Source organism: Ciona intestinalis, chromosome 7 (genome assembly GCF_000224145.3).
Source record: "Ciona intestinalis chromosome 7, KH, whole genome shotgun sequence".
Taxonomy (NCBI): domain Eukaryota; kingdom Metazoa; phylum Chordata; class Ascidiacea; order Phlebobranchia; family Cionidae; genus Ciona; species Ciona intestinalis.
Genome location: NC_020172.2, coordinates 1,738,351 through 1,756,523, shown reverse-complemented (window position 1 = coordinate 1,756,523; position 18,173 = coordinate 1,738,351). Strand labels below are relative to the sequence as shown.

General features: G+C 34.8%; 6 protein-coding genes across 8 annotated transcripts in view; 2 read left to right on the top strand and 4 right to left on the bottom strand.

The window, feature by feature from the left end:
* The window catches only part of LOC100184715 (N(4)-(Beta-N-acetylglucosaminyl)-L-asparaginase-like), a 7,891-nt gene extending 4,211 nt beyond the window's left edge, over positions 1-3,680 (bottom strand). The window contains exons 1-7 of the mRNA XM_026835103.1: positions 3,476-3,680; positions 3,012-3,165; positions 2,325-2,502; positions 1,865-2,109; positions 1,328-1,442; positions 629-755; positions 3-84 (exon numbers count right to left, since the gene is read on the bottom strand). Coding sequence (XP_026690904.1) covers positions 3-84; positions 629-755; positions 1,328-1,442; positions 1,865-2,109; positions 2,325-2,502; positions 3,012-3,165; positions 3,476-3,575 — 1,001 coding nt within the window. The 5' untranslated portion in view covers positions 3,576-3,680. The remainder of the gene's footprint in view (positions 1-2; positions 85-628; positions 756-1,327; positions 1,443-1,864; positions 2,110-2,324; positions 2,503-3,011; positions 3,166-3,475) is intronic.
* LOC100181547 (ferrochelatase, mitochondrial) lies at positions 3,612-5,694 on the bottom strand. The gene has a single exon (XM_002128087.5). The coding sequence runs from the start codon at positions 5,438-5,440 to the stop codon at positions 4,262-4,264; it is 1,179 nt and encodes a 392-aa protein (XP_002128123.1). The 5' UTR covers positions 5,441-5,694; the 3' UTR covers positions 3,612-4,261.
* Positions 5,695-5,981: 287 nt separating this feature from the next.
* On the top strand, positions 5,982-11,433 carry LOC100182351 (plasminogen-like). Its single transcript, XM_002128131.5, has 14 exons — positions 5,982-6,103; positions 6,242-6,362; positions 6,435-6,532; positions 6,816-6,999; positions 7,300-7,439; positions 7,813-7,984; positions 8,541-8,677; positions 8,751-8,891; positions 9,551-9,680; positions 9,748-9,901; positions 10,074-10,188; positions 10,256-10,392; positions 10,858-10,977; positions 11,217-11,433. The coding sequence occupies exons 1-14, from the start codon at positions 6,073-6,075 to the stop codon at positions 11,262-11,264; spliced, it is 1,728 nt and encodes a 575-aa protein (XP_002128167.1). The 5' UTR covers positions 5,982-6,072; the 3' UTR covers positions 11,265-11,433.
* On the bottom strand, positions 11,365-14,761 carry LOC100179217 (GTP-binding protein Rheb). Its single transcript, XM_002128197.5, has 7 exons — positions 14,607-14,761; positions 14,344-14,415; positions 13,816-13,883; positions 13,161-13,243; positions 12,655-12,711; positions 12,179-12,308; positions 11,365-11,864 (listed from the first exon to the last, which is right to left on the bottom strand). The coding sequence occupies exons 1-7, from the start codon at positions 14,656-14,658 to the stop codon at positions 11,775-11,777; spliced, it is 552 nt and encodes a 183-aa protein (XP_002128233.1). The 5' UTR covers positions 14,659-14,761; the 3' UTR covers positions 11,365-11,774.
* Positions 14,762-15,676: 915 nt separating this feature from the next.
* Positions 15,677-17,533, top strand: LOC108949620. Of its 3 annotated transcripts, none has more exons than XM_018812499.2 (6): positions 15,677-16,057; positions 16,118-16,208; positions 16,311-16,440; positions 16,514-16,624; positions 16,832-16,897; positions 17,033-17,533. In XM_018812499.2, exons 1-6 carry the CDS (start codon positions 15,778-15,780, stop codon positions 17,228-17,230), a joined length of 876 nt encoding a protein of 291 aa, XP_018668044.1. In that variant the 5' UTR covers positions 15,677-15,777; the 3' UTR covers positions 17,231-17,533. The 3 variants fall into 3 exon arrangements, with proteins under 3 accessions (XP_018668044.1, XP_018668045.1, XP_018668043.1); XM_018812500.2 differs by having other exon boundaries at positions 15,678-16,057; positions 16,682-16,897; positions 17,037-17,533; XM_018812498.2 differs by having other exon boundaries at positions 15,679-16,057; positions 16,682-16,897.
* A 210-nt stretch (positions 17,534-17,743) lies between these two features.
* The window catches only part of LOC100185468 (multidrug resistance-associated protein 1-like), a 25,573-nt gene continuing 25,143 nt past the window's right edge, over positions 17,744-18,173 (bottom strand). Inside the window, exon 33 of the transcript XR_003396047.1 lies at positions 17,744-18,151. The gene's annotated coding sequence lies outside the window, so the exon portion shown is untranslated. The remainder of the gene's footprint in view (positions 18,152-18,173) is intronic.

Here is an 18,173-nt window from a genome sequence, read left to right as displayed (position 1 = left end):
ACTTCACTGAAATAACTGAGGTCATTGGATTAGATTTTGTTCGCACACAATAATGAAATGATGAGAATCCTGTGCAAGCCGCGCCTGTGAAGATATGAGGATTTGATTTAAAAAATACGGCCTGCAATTGGTTGTTGTGTTATGTTAGCCATAATAATGTATAGTATCTGTACGAATTGTTTGTGGGCAGTATTTAATACTCTAAATTTAGCTTGAGGGTACAAACATGTTGTTATAAATAAACGTATTGTTGTAAGAGAGTGGTTTCACTAGTGTGCTAACACAACTATACACGGAACGAAATAATTATGTGGAAAATAGTACTTGGATGGAATTTCAACAATGAATGAATAAATGATAAGCATTTATTTCTGTATGGCAACAACAAGAGTCATTATGACACTGGTGTACTATTTTAAAACTTCACGCTAGCTTACGAGTTGCCATGTGTCTTTTTACTTCTTTATCCCTTTGGATGTCCCATGACCGACCACTGGGTTAAAATGACAGTCAAGTGTCTTGCCCAAGGTCACACAGGCACAAAATGGTAGCAGTATCGAACATATTTCTTTACAGTTAGAGTGCTATAACCATTGAGTCACTTAAAGAGAAAAACATTTCCACTCACCAACAAGTCCATCTTTTGTTACAGCAACAAGTGCGCCACTGAATGAAGGAAAATGTTTCAGTATTCTGTTCAAAGCATCTTCTGTTGCTTGTGTGGGAGAAGCACCTTGACGCATGGATTCCACAGCCTGTCATATGTAAAATATTTGCATTGAAAAGTTGCCCTAGTAGTAGAATTCACAATTTGTAACAAAACCAACAAAGCATTGCAAAAAAACGATAAATGTAAATGTAAGAAAACTATTTAGCTGTTTTGCAAATTGAACATTTCAGCTTTTGTTCCATAAAAATTAAGGTTTTATGTATTTAATATTTAAACCTTTATATAAAGAATGCTTTCTACTTTAAAATTAAAAAATTTATTACCAAGTACGAAAGTCATTTTTATGATACCCATACATTACTATACAACACTTAACATGAATGAATATAACTTACTTTATCCTTGTGTGGCCGGAAAACAACAGTCCTTATCACGCGGGTTTAACACCTCGTGCCAGCTTACGAGTTACCACTTATGTTACTTTGTGGGTAATTATTATCTTTTTTATTTTTTTTATGTATCAATGTATGACTGATAATTTGAACAACCCATAAGTGACCACTGGGTTGGAGCAATTGCCATTAAATGACTTGTCCGAAGACACATCTGCCCACAATGGTAGCAGCGTCAAGCCTTGATCCTATAATCTTCACGTACCTGGTAAGCGGGTAGAAACCTCATCATGACATCACCATCACCCGTAGCAACAGCCCCACCTACTAAATCATCGGCATAGCAACCTGACCCGGGCAAGGGGGAATCCCCAACTCGCCTAAAAATAAAAATTGAGAATATTTGATTTATATATTTGCACAAAATTTAAATTAATTTATAATGACAAACTTATTATTTTTTTAACAATATAACTTGTTAGTGGTACTAGAAAAGGAGCAAACATATTTGTAGAGAGAACTTTAAATATTTTTTGTACTAATTTATAACTAAGGTACACTTCTAATTTTGGTCAGATTTGCCTATCCTTTTAGGAATGTATGTTTATTTTTTCCATATGATTTACCAACATTAATGAATAAATAAATGTAACTTTTATATCCTTGCGTGGCAGAGCAATAACAGTCGTTAAAAGTATAACATGGGTGTTCCATTTTTTACATCTGCTGGCTTACCAAGTACATACCTTTGTGGGCAACATAACCCAACAGTTTCTGACAAACAACTAATTTTTGTGCTTACCCAGGAACCTTATGTGTCATCCCATTAGTAGAAGTCCCAGCAGCTATATGTCCATTCATATCAATTGCTAACATTCCTATAGTGTCATGGTTGGACTGATCTATACCAAGCTCAACACGAGGTTTAGTTTTCTCGGTGTTAAGTTGATTGGTTGGTTTGTATGGCCCACATGATGTGGTGGGGTCAGGTGTGACGTTGGATCTGTAGTTTGGTTGACAATTCTTGGCTTTCCAATCATCATACATCTAAATAATGAAATAGCTTTTAATATTTTGTATGTATTGTATAAAGTAAGTTGGTCAAATGAACTTTTTTATTTGGCAAATTGTTTATAGCCTGAAAAAAATGGTATTTCTGGATATTTCTTTTAGATATAACAGAATTTTATTTTCAAAATTAAAAAAAATGCACCTTTGCAAGTAATGATAGCATTAATAAACATTAATATTACGCCACATGCCTGCTGTGAGTGATTAGTAGTTAATGATTCTTGCTTGAATCCCATTTCCTTTGCAAACTCTGTAGCAAGTTGTCCCACCAATAAAGTATGTTCTGTGTTTTCCAATACCCTTCTTGCAACTCCTATCGCATTTTTAACTTCTCTCAAACAACCAACTGCCCCAACATTCATGTTGCCACTAAAATAGAACACTACATCAGATGGTCCATCACAAAACTGGTGCCAAAAAAATAAAAACACCTTTTGTATAAAACAAAGCCAGTGTGGGATATAGATCTCATTTTTGATGTTGCTTGACAGTCTTGGCACAGAACACAACATACAAATTACAATTACCTATAAACTTATTTTTAGCCACATAATATATAAGAAAAAAAGGTAAATTGAAGGTAAACAGCAAATAGTTATATTTATATAATCAACATACAGTAAATAATGCTAAAATCAACTTATGGTAAATAGTAATAAATTTAATATAAAGTAAATGGTACTTAGATTAACATACAGTAAATTGTATTAAAATAAACACATGGAAGGTAAAAGTGAATGAATGTAACTTACTTTATCCTCGCGTGGCCGGAAAACGACAGTCGTTATCACACAGGTTTAACACCTCGTACCAGCTTACAAGTTACCATGTATGTTACTTTGTGAGTAAATTTAAATATGTTTGTTACACTTACTCACCCATCCATTATCATAGCATCCAATGTAGTTTCACCCATTTCATCGGGTGAACCCCCATATCCTACACTACCATCACACTGATCCACCTCACATCTCGTACATCCTTGTTCAACTGCATCCAACACTGATGAGGAAGAAATCAAGGAGGACCAAGCTAGAGGAATGTATAACATGTTGTTTTGCCATGCAAGATGCAATATATGGGCCCTAGAATATATAACTTATACTAAAGAACAAAGATTAATATATAAAATATTATATGCGGCTTGTATATTAAAGATATACAATATAGTACAAGATTAAAATTAATAAAAATTGTCCTAAACTTTAAAAAAATATAATGTCAAACGTTTTTCTTTTAAAATGGGATTTATTAAACCAATATAAATATTCACATCTTGAGCTAATAAAGATTAAACAGACAAAAGCCTTAAATTTCAATACATGATATTAAAGTGTTGTACCTGCATCTGTGGCTTGGGGCCATGGCCATGTGTTGACTACGATTGGTAACTCAGCATTAGACATTAGAACTGTACATAACAAACATGCATAAAAAAGCATTGCAACATTCTCAATGTAAAGAAAACTTTATTGAATCTATAAAAGAAATTTGTTTGTGCAACAAGTGGCAGAATTTGTCATTAAGCAGAAGTAAAGTAACCTATTCGAATAGTAGAACACACAATAGTAAATAGCATGGGGTGTTGGAGTACACTAATCAACAAAACAGAATAAACATACATATTTATTTGTACAAATACTTTAAAAAAAGCCAGGAATCAACAAAACACATGACACATGAACATCGTTATCGCTATGAATATACAAATGTTGGCAAATGTACAGCAAACTTTAGAAATAATTAAATCAAAATTTCAAAAGCTTTAAATAACTAGACTAGCCTATGAGATAAAAAGAATTGTGAACACAATTTAACTTTTACACAATTTAGAATTTACTGCTTTGCTTTTGGCAAATGTGTTCAACGTATGACAAACGTTTTTGTTCAAAACACTTTTTAGTTCAACAAATTGCAACATAATAACTAATGCAGTATTTAAGGTTGATTTTACAAATTAACAAGGTGAGGAGTGATGACATAAATAAAACTGGGTATACTAAACAATGATTGATTTAAATGGACTTTATAACCAGGACTGCAATAGAATGTAAAGTTTACTAAACATCACTTATTCAGCTTATTTTAACATATTTTAATAACTTTTTAGTTTTTACATCTTGAAAGTTTAAACTGAATTTTTTAGAAAAAAGTTTCTCATTCCAACACAGGCTTCATTTGTGCATAGTGGACAACGCAAAGGTAGCTGAGAGGTGCTGACGGCATCTGAATTCAGATGGGATTTTACAACGTCAGCCATTGCTTGAATAAAGATGGGACTGTCATTTAAGGATTCAGCTCTGTGAATATTTTCAACACCTGCTTCCATCGCAAGCTCACCGATGTATTCTTCATCTAGCTCAAATAATGTTTCTATGTGATCACTCGTAAAAGCAATTGGCACGAGAAGCAAGTTTTTAAAACCGTTTCGGCAAAGACCTTTAATTGCTTCATCTGTCTGTGCACCTAGCCATGGCATTGGACCAACTTTGGACTGCCAGACAAGCCTGTATGGATTGGAGTTGTCTAATCTTTCCATAACTCTGCTTACAGTAGCAGCTACTTCAGCAGGATAAGGGTCACCTCTGTTTACAACCGACATTGGAAGTGAATGAGCAGAAAACAAAATCACAACCTTGTTTCGAACATCTTTGGGAAATTTCTCTAAAGCAGCTGCTGTTCGATCTGCAAATGCTTCAACCAATCCACTGTGAGTTGGCCATCGATCAATAACACTCCATTTCATCGCAGAAACGTCATTTGGGTTACGCTTATAGTGTCGGAATATTGCATTAAGGCTGCTACCAGTGGTGGAACAACTGTATTGCGGATACTGGGTAAAAGCAACAGCTCTTTCAACACCATCGTCCCTCATTTGATCAAGAGCGTCCTCCGTCAAAGTTGGCACATATCGAAATCCAATATAATGTTTATGGGGAGCTGTCTCAGGGCTTATTTTATCAAGAATTTTTACCATTTCAGTGCCTTGATGGTTTGTCCACTTAGTAATAGGAGACCCACCTCCAATTTTCTTGTACTGCTCCTCAATTTTTGGTGTTCTTCGTTTTGCAATGAAGGGAGCAAGTCGACTCCGAGCAGGAAGAGGAATAAGATCGGGATCGGAAAATAGTCGGAAAAGAAAGTCATAAACATTCTCCCACTTTTCTGGTCCTCCCATGTTCAAAAGAACAATCCCTGTCTTAGGCTTAACCACTGTACTCTCAGTGTTATAGCCTCGAAATGAGGGCTGCTGCACCACGCTAGCGCATGACCAAGCGCGAGGAACAGTTCGCATTAATTGCAACATAGTCTTGTTTTTATTTTAAAATGTAATTCCTACTGCGAAAATAAAATATGCGCTTGTGAGTACAAAAAAACATAATACAACTATTATAGAGCTACCAAAACACCGAAGTCCCAGTTTTAAATAACAAGCCAAGCAATAAGAAAATGCCCAGCACCGAGTTGTTTCTTTTTATTCAAACTAAGCTGCTTTATCACTCTTTACGTAAGCAGCGCGAATACTGAATGAAATCAACCGTGAATAAAACTAAGCTTATGTAGCTACACCTATAAAGTTAGCATAAAAAATAAAAATCTAAAGGGTCAAGGTTTTTTCATATAAACACGTTTATAAACCGAGTACTGTATTTTTCATTAACTGCTCTGTGCAGAAAATACACGATTCGTGCTGCTATAAACACATCGGAGATTCCCAGACAACTAACGCGCCACTACTTGCAAGCAATGTGCCAAAACAATGAACCCAGAGTGAATTAATTGGCACTATTTATAATCGATTATGGATAACCTTTTGTTCCAGCTGTATCGGGAATTATCCAACGTAATGAGACTTCTAAATGCACTTTTTTTAGCATTTTAACAAATTCACGTAGAGTTGTTTTGTACGATCTCATTCGCAACTGAGGACGCGACAGGATGTTCTATTCAAGACTATTCGTTCTGGCAGGTAAGATTAGTCTTTTCCCTACTTTTTCAAGGTTTTCGCAGGAAAAGGGGATTTGACGAAATTAATCCTCGGAAATACTAGTTAAATATAGATAGCAGCTTATATAACATCTGTATCTTAAAATTCTTGTTTTTTTAGGTTTGTTTGTTTCCGTCTTATCGAACGACCCACTCTTTCGAACAATTGACTTCGGAAAATGGACGTCGTGGTCAGATTGGGGAGAATGCTCCGTCACCTGCGATCGAGGTGTTCAATACAAGTTAGTGTCATGTTTAGTTTTATGGGGTAAAATTAAATATTGCAAATTGTTATTTCTTGCGTTTTTGCACAGATCGCGAAACTGTACGGACGGCATTGCTGGCAAAGGGAAGTGTAACGGGTTGGCTTGGGAGGCGAGAGCTTGTGTCAAAAAGTCATGCGATAGCAACAGTGAGTTTAAACTTTAAATGCATAATATAGTACCGTGGGGTAAGATGGGACACTGTTAGTATATAATATTCAATTACCCTATGTTTTAAACAATTAACAAAGGTTTATGGGAGCGGTGACAATACAGTTTTATAATTGTTTGAACATTCTCTGTTTATACCAAATTCGACGCGAAAACAGATTGAAAAGGTGTCCCGTCTTTCCCCACCCTACTTATACACAATATGAATAATTGTGGTTCGACCAATTAAACTCACATTCTTTTGTCAATATACGAACGTAGGTACAATAGCAGTAACGCAAACGGTACCGACCACTCCTACTCCAACTACGAAACGCCCTAAGTCTTACGTGAGAAATTGCTACCACGAAAACCGGGCGGCCAGCTACAGAGGATTCACGTTCAGAACTATTTCGGGCCGATTTTGTCAACAGTGGACGTCTAACTTTCCGCATGTTCATTCTTAGTAAGTTTACAGTCCGACTTATTTGCATGAAACAGCTACTTTACATTATATGAATGTAAGTTTCTTTATTCTCACATGGCGGAAAATGACAGTTTTTATAACATGTGTATTCATGCACTTCGTGTCCGTTTACTAGTTACCGCGAATATAACTTTGTTTATCATATTTTTTTGTAAAATCCGTGAAGTATGGCGCTGGATTATATACTCTTAGTTGTATAAAGTCAGCTTAAAAAGAAGGATTAAAAAGTTTAACTTCCACAGGTTTTTTGTTTTCTAATTTTCTATTTGTTTTATATAGCACTCCGAGCAACTATCCTCAGGGTGGGCTTGGTTCTCATTCATATTGTCGAAGTCCAGACAACGATCACAAACCGTGGTGTTTCACAAGCGATCCAGCGAAGAAATGGGAATACTGCAACATTAAAGAATGCTCAGAACGTAAGACGCTGCCAATTGCTTGTTTGTGCATGTCATGGCAAAAAAGGGTTTTTTTAACACTCTATATTGTTCGATGTAGCGTGAAAAATCAACATTATGCTATGTATATATGGTATTTTACACAGATGTATAGTGGGTTGGGGTAAAATGGGACATTTTATTGTTTAATGTTATTGTTCCTTTTTTACTATACAAGGACTATTTACAGAATTATATAGCTGTAACCCGGCGACTCCAAAAGAGCGTTGTTAATTGTTAAAAAAACATGATAAAAAAATGTAGCATATTATATATGTGCTAATGGTATTCCCTATACCACATACAGGGTTAAATTACTATATTATAGGGCTCATTGATGAAATTTAAATTGCAGTTCCTTTACCAACCACCACCACAACCACTACTACCAAAGAACCAGTGACGTACACCCCAACACTCTGCTTTGATATGCGACACCCATACAGCTACAGAGGATTGGTCTCAACAACATCAAGTGGACAGCCATGCCAGATATGGGATTATAATAAGCCGCATTCACACATATAGTAAGTCTACAATTACCAATCCTATTGTAACTTCAAAACGAAATTACCATACACGAGTTGCATTCGAGTTACGTATATATGGAAAAGTTTGTACTACCTAACTTCGTTGGCTATTTTTATATGGCTGTCAATTTGGAAAAACTGTTTGCGCTCACCAAAGAACATCAGATACCAGCAATTTACTTGTGTTTATTAGCTTACAGCAATGGATAATATTTTTATGCCATTGGCTTCAAACGCCCATAATGTTACAAGCATCGAGCATATTGAATCCACCCCCTTAGTTATGCAAGCGCTATAATGACCATGGCGCCCAACTGATATATAGTAGGGTGGGGGAGGTAGGGCCACATTTAAAATCTATTTCTCGTGCCATTCAGTAGTAAAGAAAGACATATAATCGTAAAACCGTACCCACACGACTTCCATAGACTGTATTTAAATGTTTAAAACACGATCAGGATAATTGGATGTTATGTGCTAAAAGTGTCCAATCTCCTCCCGCTCTTTAAGTATAATATATCATTCTCAAATACGCACCGTATGTTTTTTGCAGCACGTCGTCTCGGTTCCCAACCATGGGTCTTGGTTTCCACAACCAATGTAGGAATCCAGATGGAGATCTGAGGCCTTGGTGCTTTACAACCCACCCTGATATTCCGTGGGAATATTGCAATGTACCATCTTGCAATGGTAAGAATATCTGCACCATTTTGTTGAAACGAGCGTGTTAAAACATAGTTTAACTTGTTTTATATCCATTTAGGTCCCACTACTACCACTACACCAGTCTGGACAACTACCTTTTCAACGACAACCAAAATGACAATTACAACACCCAGGCAACTCCCAGATGGTTGTGGAAGATCCTTATATCCGATGGCTTCCTCATTTCGAATCTTTGGAGGTAAAGTGGCACTTATATTATATTAATATGGATGAATGCATGGTATAGGTTGGAGTTACATGACCATTTGTTTCATTCTATTTTATCGTTCCGGTTGGTGGTAAACAAAAACTATTTATAAAATTATATAACCAAAATGAAAATACGCCCTAACAGTATTCGTCTTACCCCTTAATCTTATAGTAGGGTGGGGGAAGATGGGACACGATAATATCCAAATATCCTGATCGTGTTTTAAACAATTAACAACGGTCCATGTGCGTCGTTAGGATACGGTTTATAATTCTTTGAATCTTCTTTGTTTACTACTAAATGGGATGAGAAAATAGAATGAAAATGTGCCTCATTTTCCCCCACCCTACTCTATATTAGTGACACTTATTCATTCTCGGGTTGGACAATGACAGCCATTAGAACACGGGTGTCATATTTCATACATTTCATGTCTGCTTACGAGTTATATCTTTATTTACCTTTGTGAAGGTTAATTTATCTATATCCAAAAGACATGTAGGCTACGTAACATACGTGCATTTTCACAATGGTAACAGTTAACATCGAAGGGGATGCTGTTCTTCAGTTACGATGCGAGCTTTCTGAGATAGGGCACCAGGCACCATACACCAATATATAACTTAAACTATTTTTGATTTGAACAGGTGTCGAATCTGTGAAAGGCAGTTTACCTTGGCAACTTTCCTTGCGTAAAACATCCGGGAACTCGCATTACTGTGGGGCAACGATCATCAGTACGCATTGGGTGATTACAGCCGCACATTGTATAGCTAGGTAAACAAATCGTGTATATTTCAAACGCCATTTAAACAAATATCAAAACTACATTTGCTTGTTACAGCCCAGACCTTCCACATACGTATTACGCAATGGCTGGCAAATATTATAGGAACCTTAGGAACGAACCGGGAGAGGTTAGAATCAATTTCCAGATGATATTCAAGCACAGGTTGTTCAACGCGCAAATTCTTAACAATGACATTGCACTAATGAAGGTGATTATGTAACTAAAAGCATTTTCATGAACGACATTAGTTAAAGCTCGGTTGCATTATATTGCACACCTCAGACACTCACTTTCCAGTTACCGCATATACCTAACTTTGTAAGTAAGCGGTAACTGTGGAAAACACGTCTGGATAATTAAAAACTTGCCTACTTTTTCAGGTTACAGCACCAATCATCTTTACTAACAAAATCCAACCTGCGTGTCTTCCAACCACGAAACAGCCACCTCAAGATCAGCGTGTTGTCATTGTATCCGGCTGGGGAAGAACCGAAAGTAAGAATCGTTTCGTATTTTTAAGCTAAAAACAATATTTGCATATCTTAACGACTATTTAATATAGCTGCCGGTTCCAGTAGCGTGCTGATGCAAGCTAGCTTGAAAATCATATCTGCAGCGAGATGTAGGCCGATGCATGACAGTCTGGACGAAGGAATGATGTGTGCAGGTTATACTTCAGGAGGAAGGGATTCTTGCCAAGTAATACCATTATTATATTCTGTTTATTGCTCTAATTTATTATTTTTTGGTGCTATATACGTCCGAGCAGATACAGATTATATGTTTGTCTAATAGGCCTATCACGCGTTTGAATGAATGAACGTAATTCCCTTACTCTCAAGTGGCAAGGCGCGACAGTTGTTCCAACACGCGTGTCCTAACATGAGTGTCCTCCATCAAACACGCGTGTAAAGTTTTGGTTATTATTTTTTTTTAAATTAATGGCTGCGAATTAGACGCTATACTCATAAGTGACCACTGGGTTTATTTGTGATTACTGTCTGCTCACTGGCACAGACGTCTACAATATTAGCAGCGCCGAGCCTTGAACTCGTAAACTCTTGGTTTGGCGCAGGCGCGCTAACTACTATGCCACGTACATTCAGTTGCGACATACATCTTATGGTGTTAAATTTGTTAATAAAACCAACTTACTTGCTACAGGGTGATAGCGGAGGTCCATTGATTGACATGAATGATAACAACGGTAGATATGAGATTGTTGGAATCGTGTCTTGGGGCATCGGGTGTGGTCTGCCAAATAAACCAGGCGTTTATACACAGGTAAGAAAAAAACCAACACATTTCAAACGTAAAAACATCATTGAGCCAAAACTATAGTACTGTGAAGTAAGATGAATACTGCTAGCAAATATATTATTTTATATTTTCGTTTTTTACAACGCTCTTACAGTCGATAGGATACGGTTGTACAATTCATTAAACATTCTGGAAAATCTTATTTTACCCACGCAAATTTAACCCTTTGTGTTTTTACATTTATTTAAATTAAACATTTTTAGGTGTCATATTACCTGGATTGGATCAATTGGATCATGTCTTCCTACTAGTTTCAAACGATTCCAATATTCCAAAGGTGATTTGTTGGTGATCTCGAAACGCTTCCATATTTCCAGCAACCAGATTTACAATTTTTATGAACAATATTACTATTTCAGTATTTTTATTACTCTAAGAAAAGAGTTTGCCCATCACAAAAATACATTATTGAAAAAAATATATTGTTGGTTATTTAGATTTAGTGCAGCTAGTTTTGCTAGAATGTGTCCAGTTACATTATTAAAAGCACCATAATACATGCTGAAAAGTTAAACAGGTGTAACAGTTTTAGTTACTTTGTTAAACCATGCAGAAGAGAAAAGACGTATTTATCTCATGATACTAGAACATACATAATATATAACTCAGATACATTTAAAACAAAATGCGACTGAAAAACAATCAAGAATCAATCTTCTAATACAAAGGAATTAAAAACCGCAACAAATAAATGCATTCCTCGCTTGGCCCAAATCTCGGGACCATCATCTTGCTGATTGTTTTAACCTAAGAGACAAGAATCAGGATATGATGCATTTCTTCTCTTCTGGGAGGTTGCCATCTTGTCTCTCCATCTCTAAAATCACTTTCTTGAAAATTTCCTGGACGTCCTGTAAATAATGAGTTTTAATATGTTCAACCATGTTACAATAACAGATTAATGTAAATGTAGTATTACTATTATTGACACAGGCAAGGTATTAAACAATCATTGCTTTAACCCAGTGGTCACCAATGGATTGTACAATCGTCAACAATACAGAAGAAAAAACACATAGTTCCCACATGTTAACTTGTAGCGAACACAATATGTAAAAAATAACACTCGCATTATGACATTAGGCATTGACCTGCAAGCAGATAAAAAATCACATTCATTCAGTATGATACAGAGCTATTTTAAAATAATAGGTTTATAATTTACCAAATTATCTTTGGCTGATGTTTCCAGAAAGATGGCGTTCCATGTTTGAGCGAGTTTCTGACCTTCATCTGTGGTTACTTTCCTATGCATGTGGAGATCGGTCTTATTTCCAACAAGAACTATAGGGATTCTGCAGCAAAGAAAACAACTAACGTTGATACGCAGTTAATATTGGTTGTAGAGTGTAATTTATTACTGTTCTAGACTGTTGTATAATATATTGTCCCATCTAGACTGTTAAAAACTGATTGAATAAAAACACTACCTACCTTTGCTAAAAAGATTTAATTAAAAACAAAATAAAGTTTGCCAATGAAGAATGTATACAAAAAATATGCATCAAGCAAAAATAATGATCAGTTTTAAACCTTTAACTGTTGAAGCAAATTAAAATGTTTGTTCTTATACCTTGTTATATTGATTTAAACTTTAATGTATATTGATTGCGCAATAAAAGTACATGTCACTCAACTTACTTGATCCTACCAACCATGTCCAGTAGTTTATCGTATATTACTTTCACAACTTCAAAACTATGAAAGTAAAAAAGTTATTTTCACATCTTATTGAATTTTTAGTAAAATCTACGATGACATAGCTAAAACACAGTAAAAAGAATCAAACATAGAAATTTGATTAATATGGTGAATGCAGTACACTATGGCTCTGCTTGTTTGTATACATATGTTACAGCAGAGTAAAAGCTATTTATTTCATAAAATCCCTGGACATTATACTTATGCCTTTAAGTGTAATGTTATTAACTTATTATTGGCGCTTTAACCCTATGATAATCTAAACAAATGACATATTGTTTTTTTGTAACCATAGAACAAGTTACCCAAAACAGCAGGTAAATTTTTTGTAATACATATGAGAAACAAACAACGGTAATACTTCTAACTACTATTAAAATTATTTAATGAAATAATTTCTTTTTCCATCTCAAATTACATGTTATATTTATCGCTCAGGTAATTACCTCTTTGCAGATGTGACAGAGTAAACAAGAATATAACCATGAATATCGAGTGAATATGAAACGGGAAACAAGGAATATTCATCCTGGTTGAAAAATAGTGTATCATCAAAAAAGTTTTAAAATATCTAAACCCTAACATAAAATATTCTGTGTACAAAAAGTCATTTAAAATGAACACAAGTATAAAATATTCAATGGATCATGTAATGGGCCTCCCTCATGTTAGCTAAAAAGTGGCGCTGCTTCTAAGGTATGGAGGAATTTATTTATTTTGTGTAGTGGGGAAATAGCAGGGTTTGAATTTCATACACCTCATGTTGCAAGTTACCACCTTTGTACCTTGGTAGGGAATTATTTTGTTTGATATTAATATTTGAATTATATCGTTTTGTAACTTTATGGGTGTCACAGTTGTAACTTTCTGTGTGTTTATTTGATTTTTAGTTTTAAAATATGGTTGTTTTTTGGACAATACATAAGGGACCAATGGATTGGTTGCAGGCTTGGAAGCAATGGCTGTCTTTCTACCAATGACACATACTACACCCACAATGGCACGTGCCTTTAACCCATATCCTTTTGTCCTGCAGACTAATGACTGTGTTAGGGTACCAGACAATATAAAGATCTATCATATAATTGAAAAAAACAATACCTGTCCAGCAGTGTCCACAATGTTTAATTTATATTCTTGATTAAGAACCTTGATCTGTCTTGTGAATGCTGCAATAAAATTTATGAATAAATATATAATATATATATATATATAATTTATACAATATTTGTTCATTTTTTTCTAATTTTAAATTAATATTTAATATAATTCATAATTGTTTAATTTAATATTCAAATTTGCCATAAACCTTGATATGAATCTAAAAAAGATTCTTGGACAACACTAAAATGAGGAATGGAGGAAAAACACCGTTACTAAAAGAAGGGACGAAGGGGAACTATTTTTTTTCCAAAATTAGTGGGGGGACGGTGGGGAAAATGGTGGAGGGATGTTAAGTGGAGAGACCAGTCACCTTGGTTCCTCCTCTTATTTTGGAAAAAAAATAGTTTAGTGTTGTCTAAGATTCTTCATGTTATCATTATTTTGTACACATTTTTTTTGCTTTTATGAATGCTACGGAGCAATACCATGCAGACACATGGTTGCAAATATTAATAAACAACTTACTGTTTTCAATAGTTGGATCGTATGATTCAACAAACTGATTGTCAACAAACTGAATTGTAATGGAGGATTTTCCTGGTAAAGAAAAATACCTCAAATGTTTTCAATATTTTGCATACAGCATAGTTTAAAAATTTTAAATAGTTTCAATTAACCAATATTACATAACATTACTTAAATAGAAATAGCGCTTAAATTCTTTAACACGCCACGAGAGGATAATTTTCATTCATTCATTCATCTATTCAAAACAAAACGAAATTTACCAACAGATCGATATCCCATAATTGCAAGTTTGCGTTCTCTGGGCGGTGGCATGGTAAGGAATTGCAACAAAGTTTTTTCTTAATATTTTATATTACACCTTGTACCAGATCAAACGCAACTACACAGCACGGTTTCTTATATCTCTTCCCAAAGTGCACACGAATTGGTTACCAAAGTAAATATAGTATATAGTACACATGCTAACATTTTTTAAGGTCCATTTTTGTACTTTAATACAGTCCAATTTTCATTACCGAAGACTGTCACATATTGGAGAGGCCATTCGTAACCTCGGTATGTTGCATTTTTCGAAAAGCTTCACCAAAATAAGTATCCTTCAGAACTAAGAACGGAAATATTAGTTGTATATTTGTTTAAAAGCACAAGAGAGCCAAGCTTTAATGAGTAGGCACGATCTGTTATAAAATGACTGACTAAAACGAAGATTTTTATTTATAGTACTATGGCGTAGGATGAAATACTGCTGTTAGCACCTAAATTCCATGTTTCCCTATCGTGGTTCGAACAACGAGCAACGCCCTGTTACTCGAAGGAACACGGCTATATAACGTATGAATATATAAATGGAATTTATTTCGTCTCTTCGTTCACGGTAACCAGGAACGGAAGAGTTTACAAAGGCGAAAGGACGGGTAGTAACGGTAAAACAACAGTTGTTAAAAGACGATTACTGAATAACAAAAAAAAGGAAATAAACTTTAGGATAAAAGGTGTGATCGTTACTATACCGTACACAAAAGAGATTAAAACCAATGTTTTGATTAAAACCAATGAATTTAAAAAGATAATCCAATTAGTAAAAATCATAGCAAAGAAGAGCAAGGCATATTCGACGAAAAGGGATCTATTCTATTGCCATTACGTGCCCCTAGGAAGCAGAGTCGTGTCTTTTACATGAGCAAACAATATATAGTTATGATATACAATAAAATGTAACATTTACGAATATGTGGTTAAGTAAAATGAGACGCTAACCTCTTTGTAAAAATCACTCACTTTTGCACAATTTCGATTTCTGTGCTAAGACGTTACTTTGTTTTTTTTAAAGGGAACTTCCCGCGACCGTAAAATTTGCATAAAATTATTAACGGTGCCAGCTGTAAAAGTTCCCGTTGCTAATGTTTAAAGAACATATATATTTCTCGGAACATGTCTTTCATAGACAACAACAAGTCTATATATACCATAAATACATACGTAGAAAATGAAAAGCAAAATTCCAACGAGTGTTGTGAAACTTGTCGTCGTTTAAAACGAAAAGTTAACGATCTGGAAGTTACTGTTGGGGAACTAGAAAAAACAGTTAAAGGCTTAGACCTGCGTCAAACCCAGCTGGAAAACACGGTTAAGGAATTAAAGACAAAACAAACCGTTCCGAATTCTACAGAGACAGAAAAATATTTTAAGGATAGAATTAAACAATTATTGGGTATGTATACCCAGTTTATTGTTTGATACGTTTTCTACATAACCAACATATTTTTTGTAGTTGCTGAAAAAGATAAATCAGGAGCACCATCAAAAGAAAGTAAGTTTACAAGCACCAGCAAAAATTCAGTAGTAATGATATTTCATAACAGGTAAGCAGAACTGTGTTTAAGATATATTGTTGGATGATAGTTTTGTTTATTACAAGCCTTTTAAAATACTTAATTGAGTATTGGCAAGAATTATTGTTGTAGAGATTTCAAGGGCTCTGGATTCGTCATCCATTCAGATGAAGTTATGAGTGATAATGTTGAACTGAAATCATATTTGTGTGTTGTTACATCCAAACATGTTGTCTGCACGGCCCCTGGAGAAAAAACTGAAGTAATATGCCTATTCTATATTTTTTTTACCTAGATATATAATCAAAGTTCTAATTTTAAATATTTTTTTAAAGAGGACATCGCTTTGTGGCCTTAAAGTGCAGAATGGTGATTGGTCAATTGGTATATTGGAAGTAGTTAAAGTTATACCTGACACTGTTGCAGATGTTTCTCTCTTGCTAGTGGTATGTAAAAATTGCACAATTTATTTTTAAGTGATAAATATTCATAACTTGTATCAGAAAAAAGGTTCTTATCATTACGAACCACTACGTTTGTGTGGTAAAAATTCTATGCCTAAATGGAGAGACAAGATCACAGTTATAGGCACCAGTGACATGCATTCACCCAATACGGTGACAGAAGGAGTTTTGAGCAATATGAATCAACAGGTCATGAACTTGCAAGATGATACACCAATTTTCTCCTCGTTCATTCAGTGTAGCATGACTATCAGGGTAAAGTTTTTTTTACTTTTTAATTTTATACAAAATCTGTTATAGTGTTGTTAATCTATAATAAATTAAATCTCTGAACAAGCAAAGACTTTAGCACTAAAGTAAAAAATCTAAGGTTGTTTTTTCCTGCTCCAGGAAGGGTTTTCTGGATCTCCTGGCTTTGTAGAATCTGGTGAAGTGATGGGGATGGTAAAAAGTGGTAATGGTGCAAATGATCAAAACAGGACTGTTACCCTGGTACGTTTAGTATCATCAGAAATTATTAAAGAAGCATTTAGCCGCCTTAAGAGTCGGATTCTCAATGCTCTTCAGGATTTAAAAAAATCAACATAAAACTTGGTCATCCACTGTGTTAACTACATTGGAGATTAATATTTTAGTTTGTTTATATTTTAGTAGTATTGCTTCAATTTTTTTTATCAATTTTTAAATTTTATTGCGTATCTGTGCGGAAGTGGTTAGCGTGTCTGTCTCCAGTCCTCAGGACACAGATTCGAGGCTGGTCGCTTCCGTCTTTGTGGGCATGTGTGTCCTTGGGTAAGACAATTAACAGCAATTGCTAAAACCCCATTATCTATTATTGGTGGTTAAAATTGTAAGTCATAGCTTCATAAAATAAATATCCGAAAAAAGTAACCATTTACAGCATAAAGTATGTTGTAACCTGTAAGGAGGCCTGATATGTATAAAAGTGAACACCCATAGTTAAAATCAACTCGTTGCCTTGTTATGTGAGGATAAATAAGCTACATTCATTTATACACTTATGCACATTAATTGCCTATACAATTTTTACCTAATCGTTTTGTATCCTTGTGCCTTAAAGATGCTAATAAAATCAACATATGCAATGTGCTTGGTGTATTCAAATTCCCACACACAGAAAGAAAAGCAATGAAATTGAGCACCTAATCCCAGCACATTTAACTATTAAGGTCTTCAAAAAATGTTCCATTCGCACCACATTCGAAACACTTTAAACTGTAGCAGTGGAACAAAATAGGAACTGCTTCATTGTGTTATTTGATAGTAGTGAGGTAGGTTACTTAATTTACATAATAAACAGAGGTGTAAGCGTGTAGCAGCAACCATTCTATATTACCATACCACCAGTTACATGTAATTCTACTCGGAACATTAAAGTTAATGGATCGCACCTTAAATTATGGAACTATTTGAATACATCAGCTGTGTAAGGAACTAAGGTACCTATATACAAGTTAAAATGTTATACTGAGAATGGGTTGGGTCTATTTACATTAGGAGATATCAATAT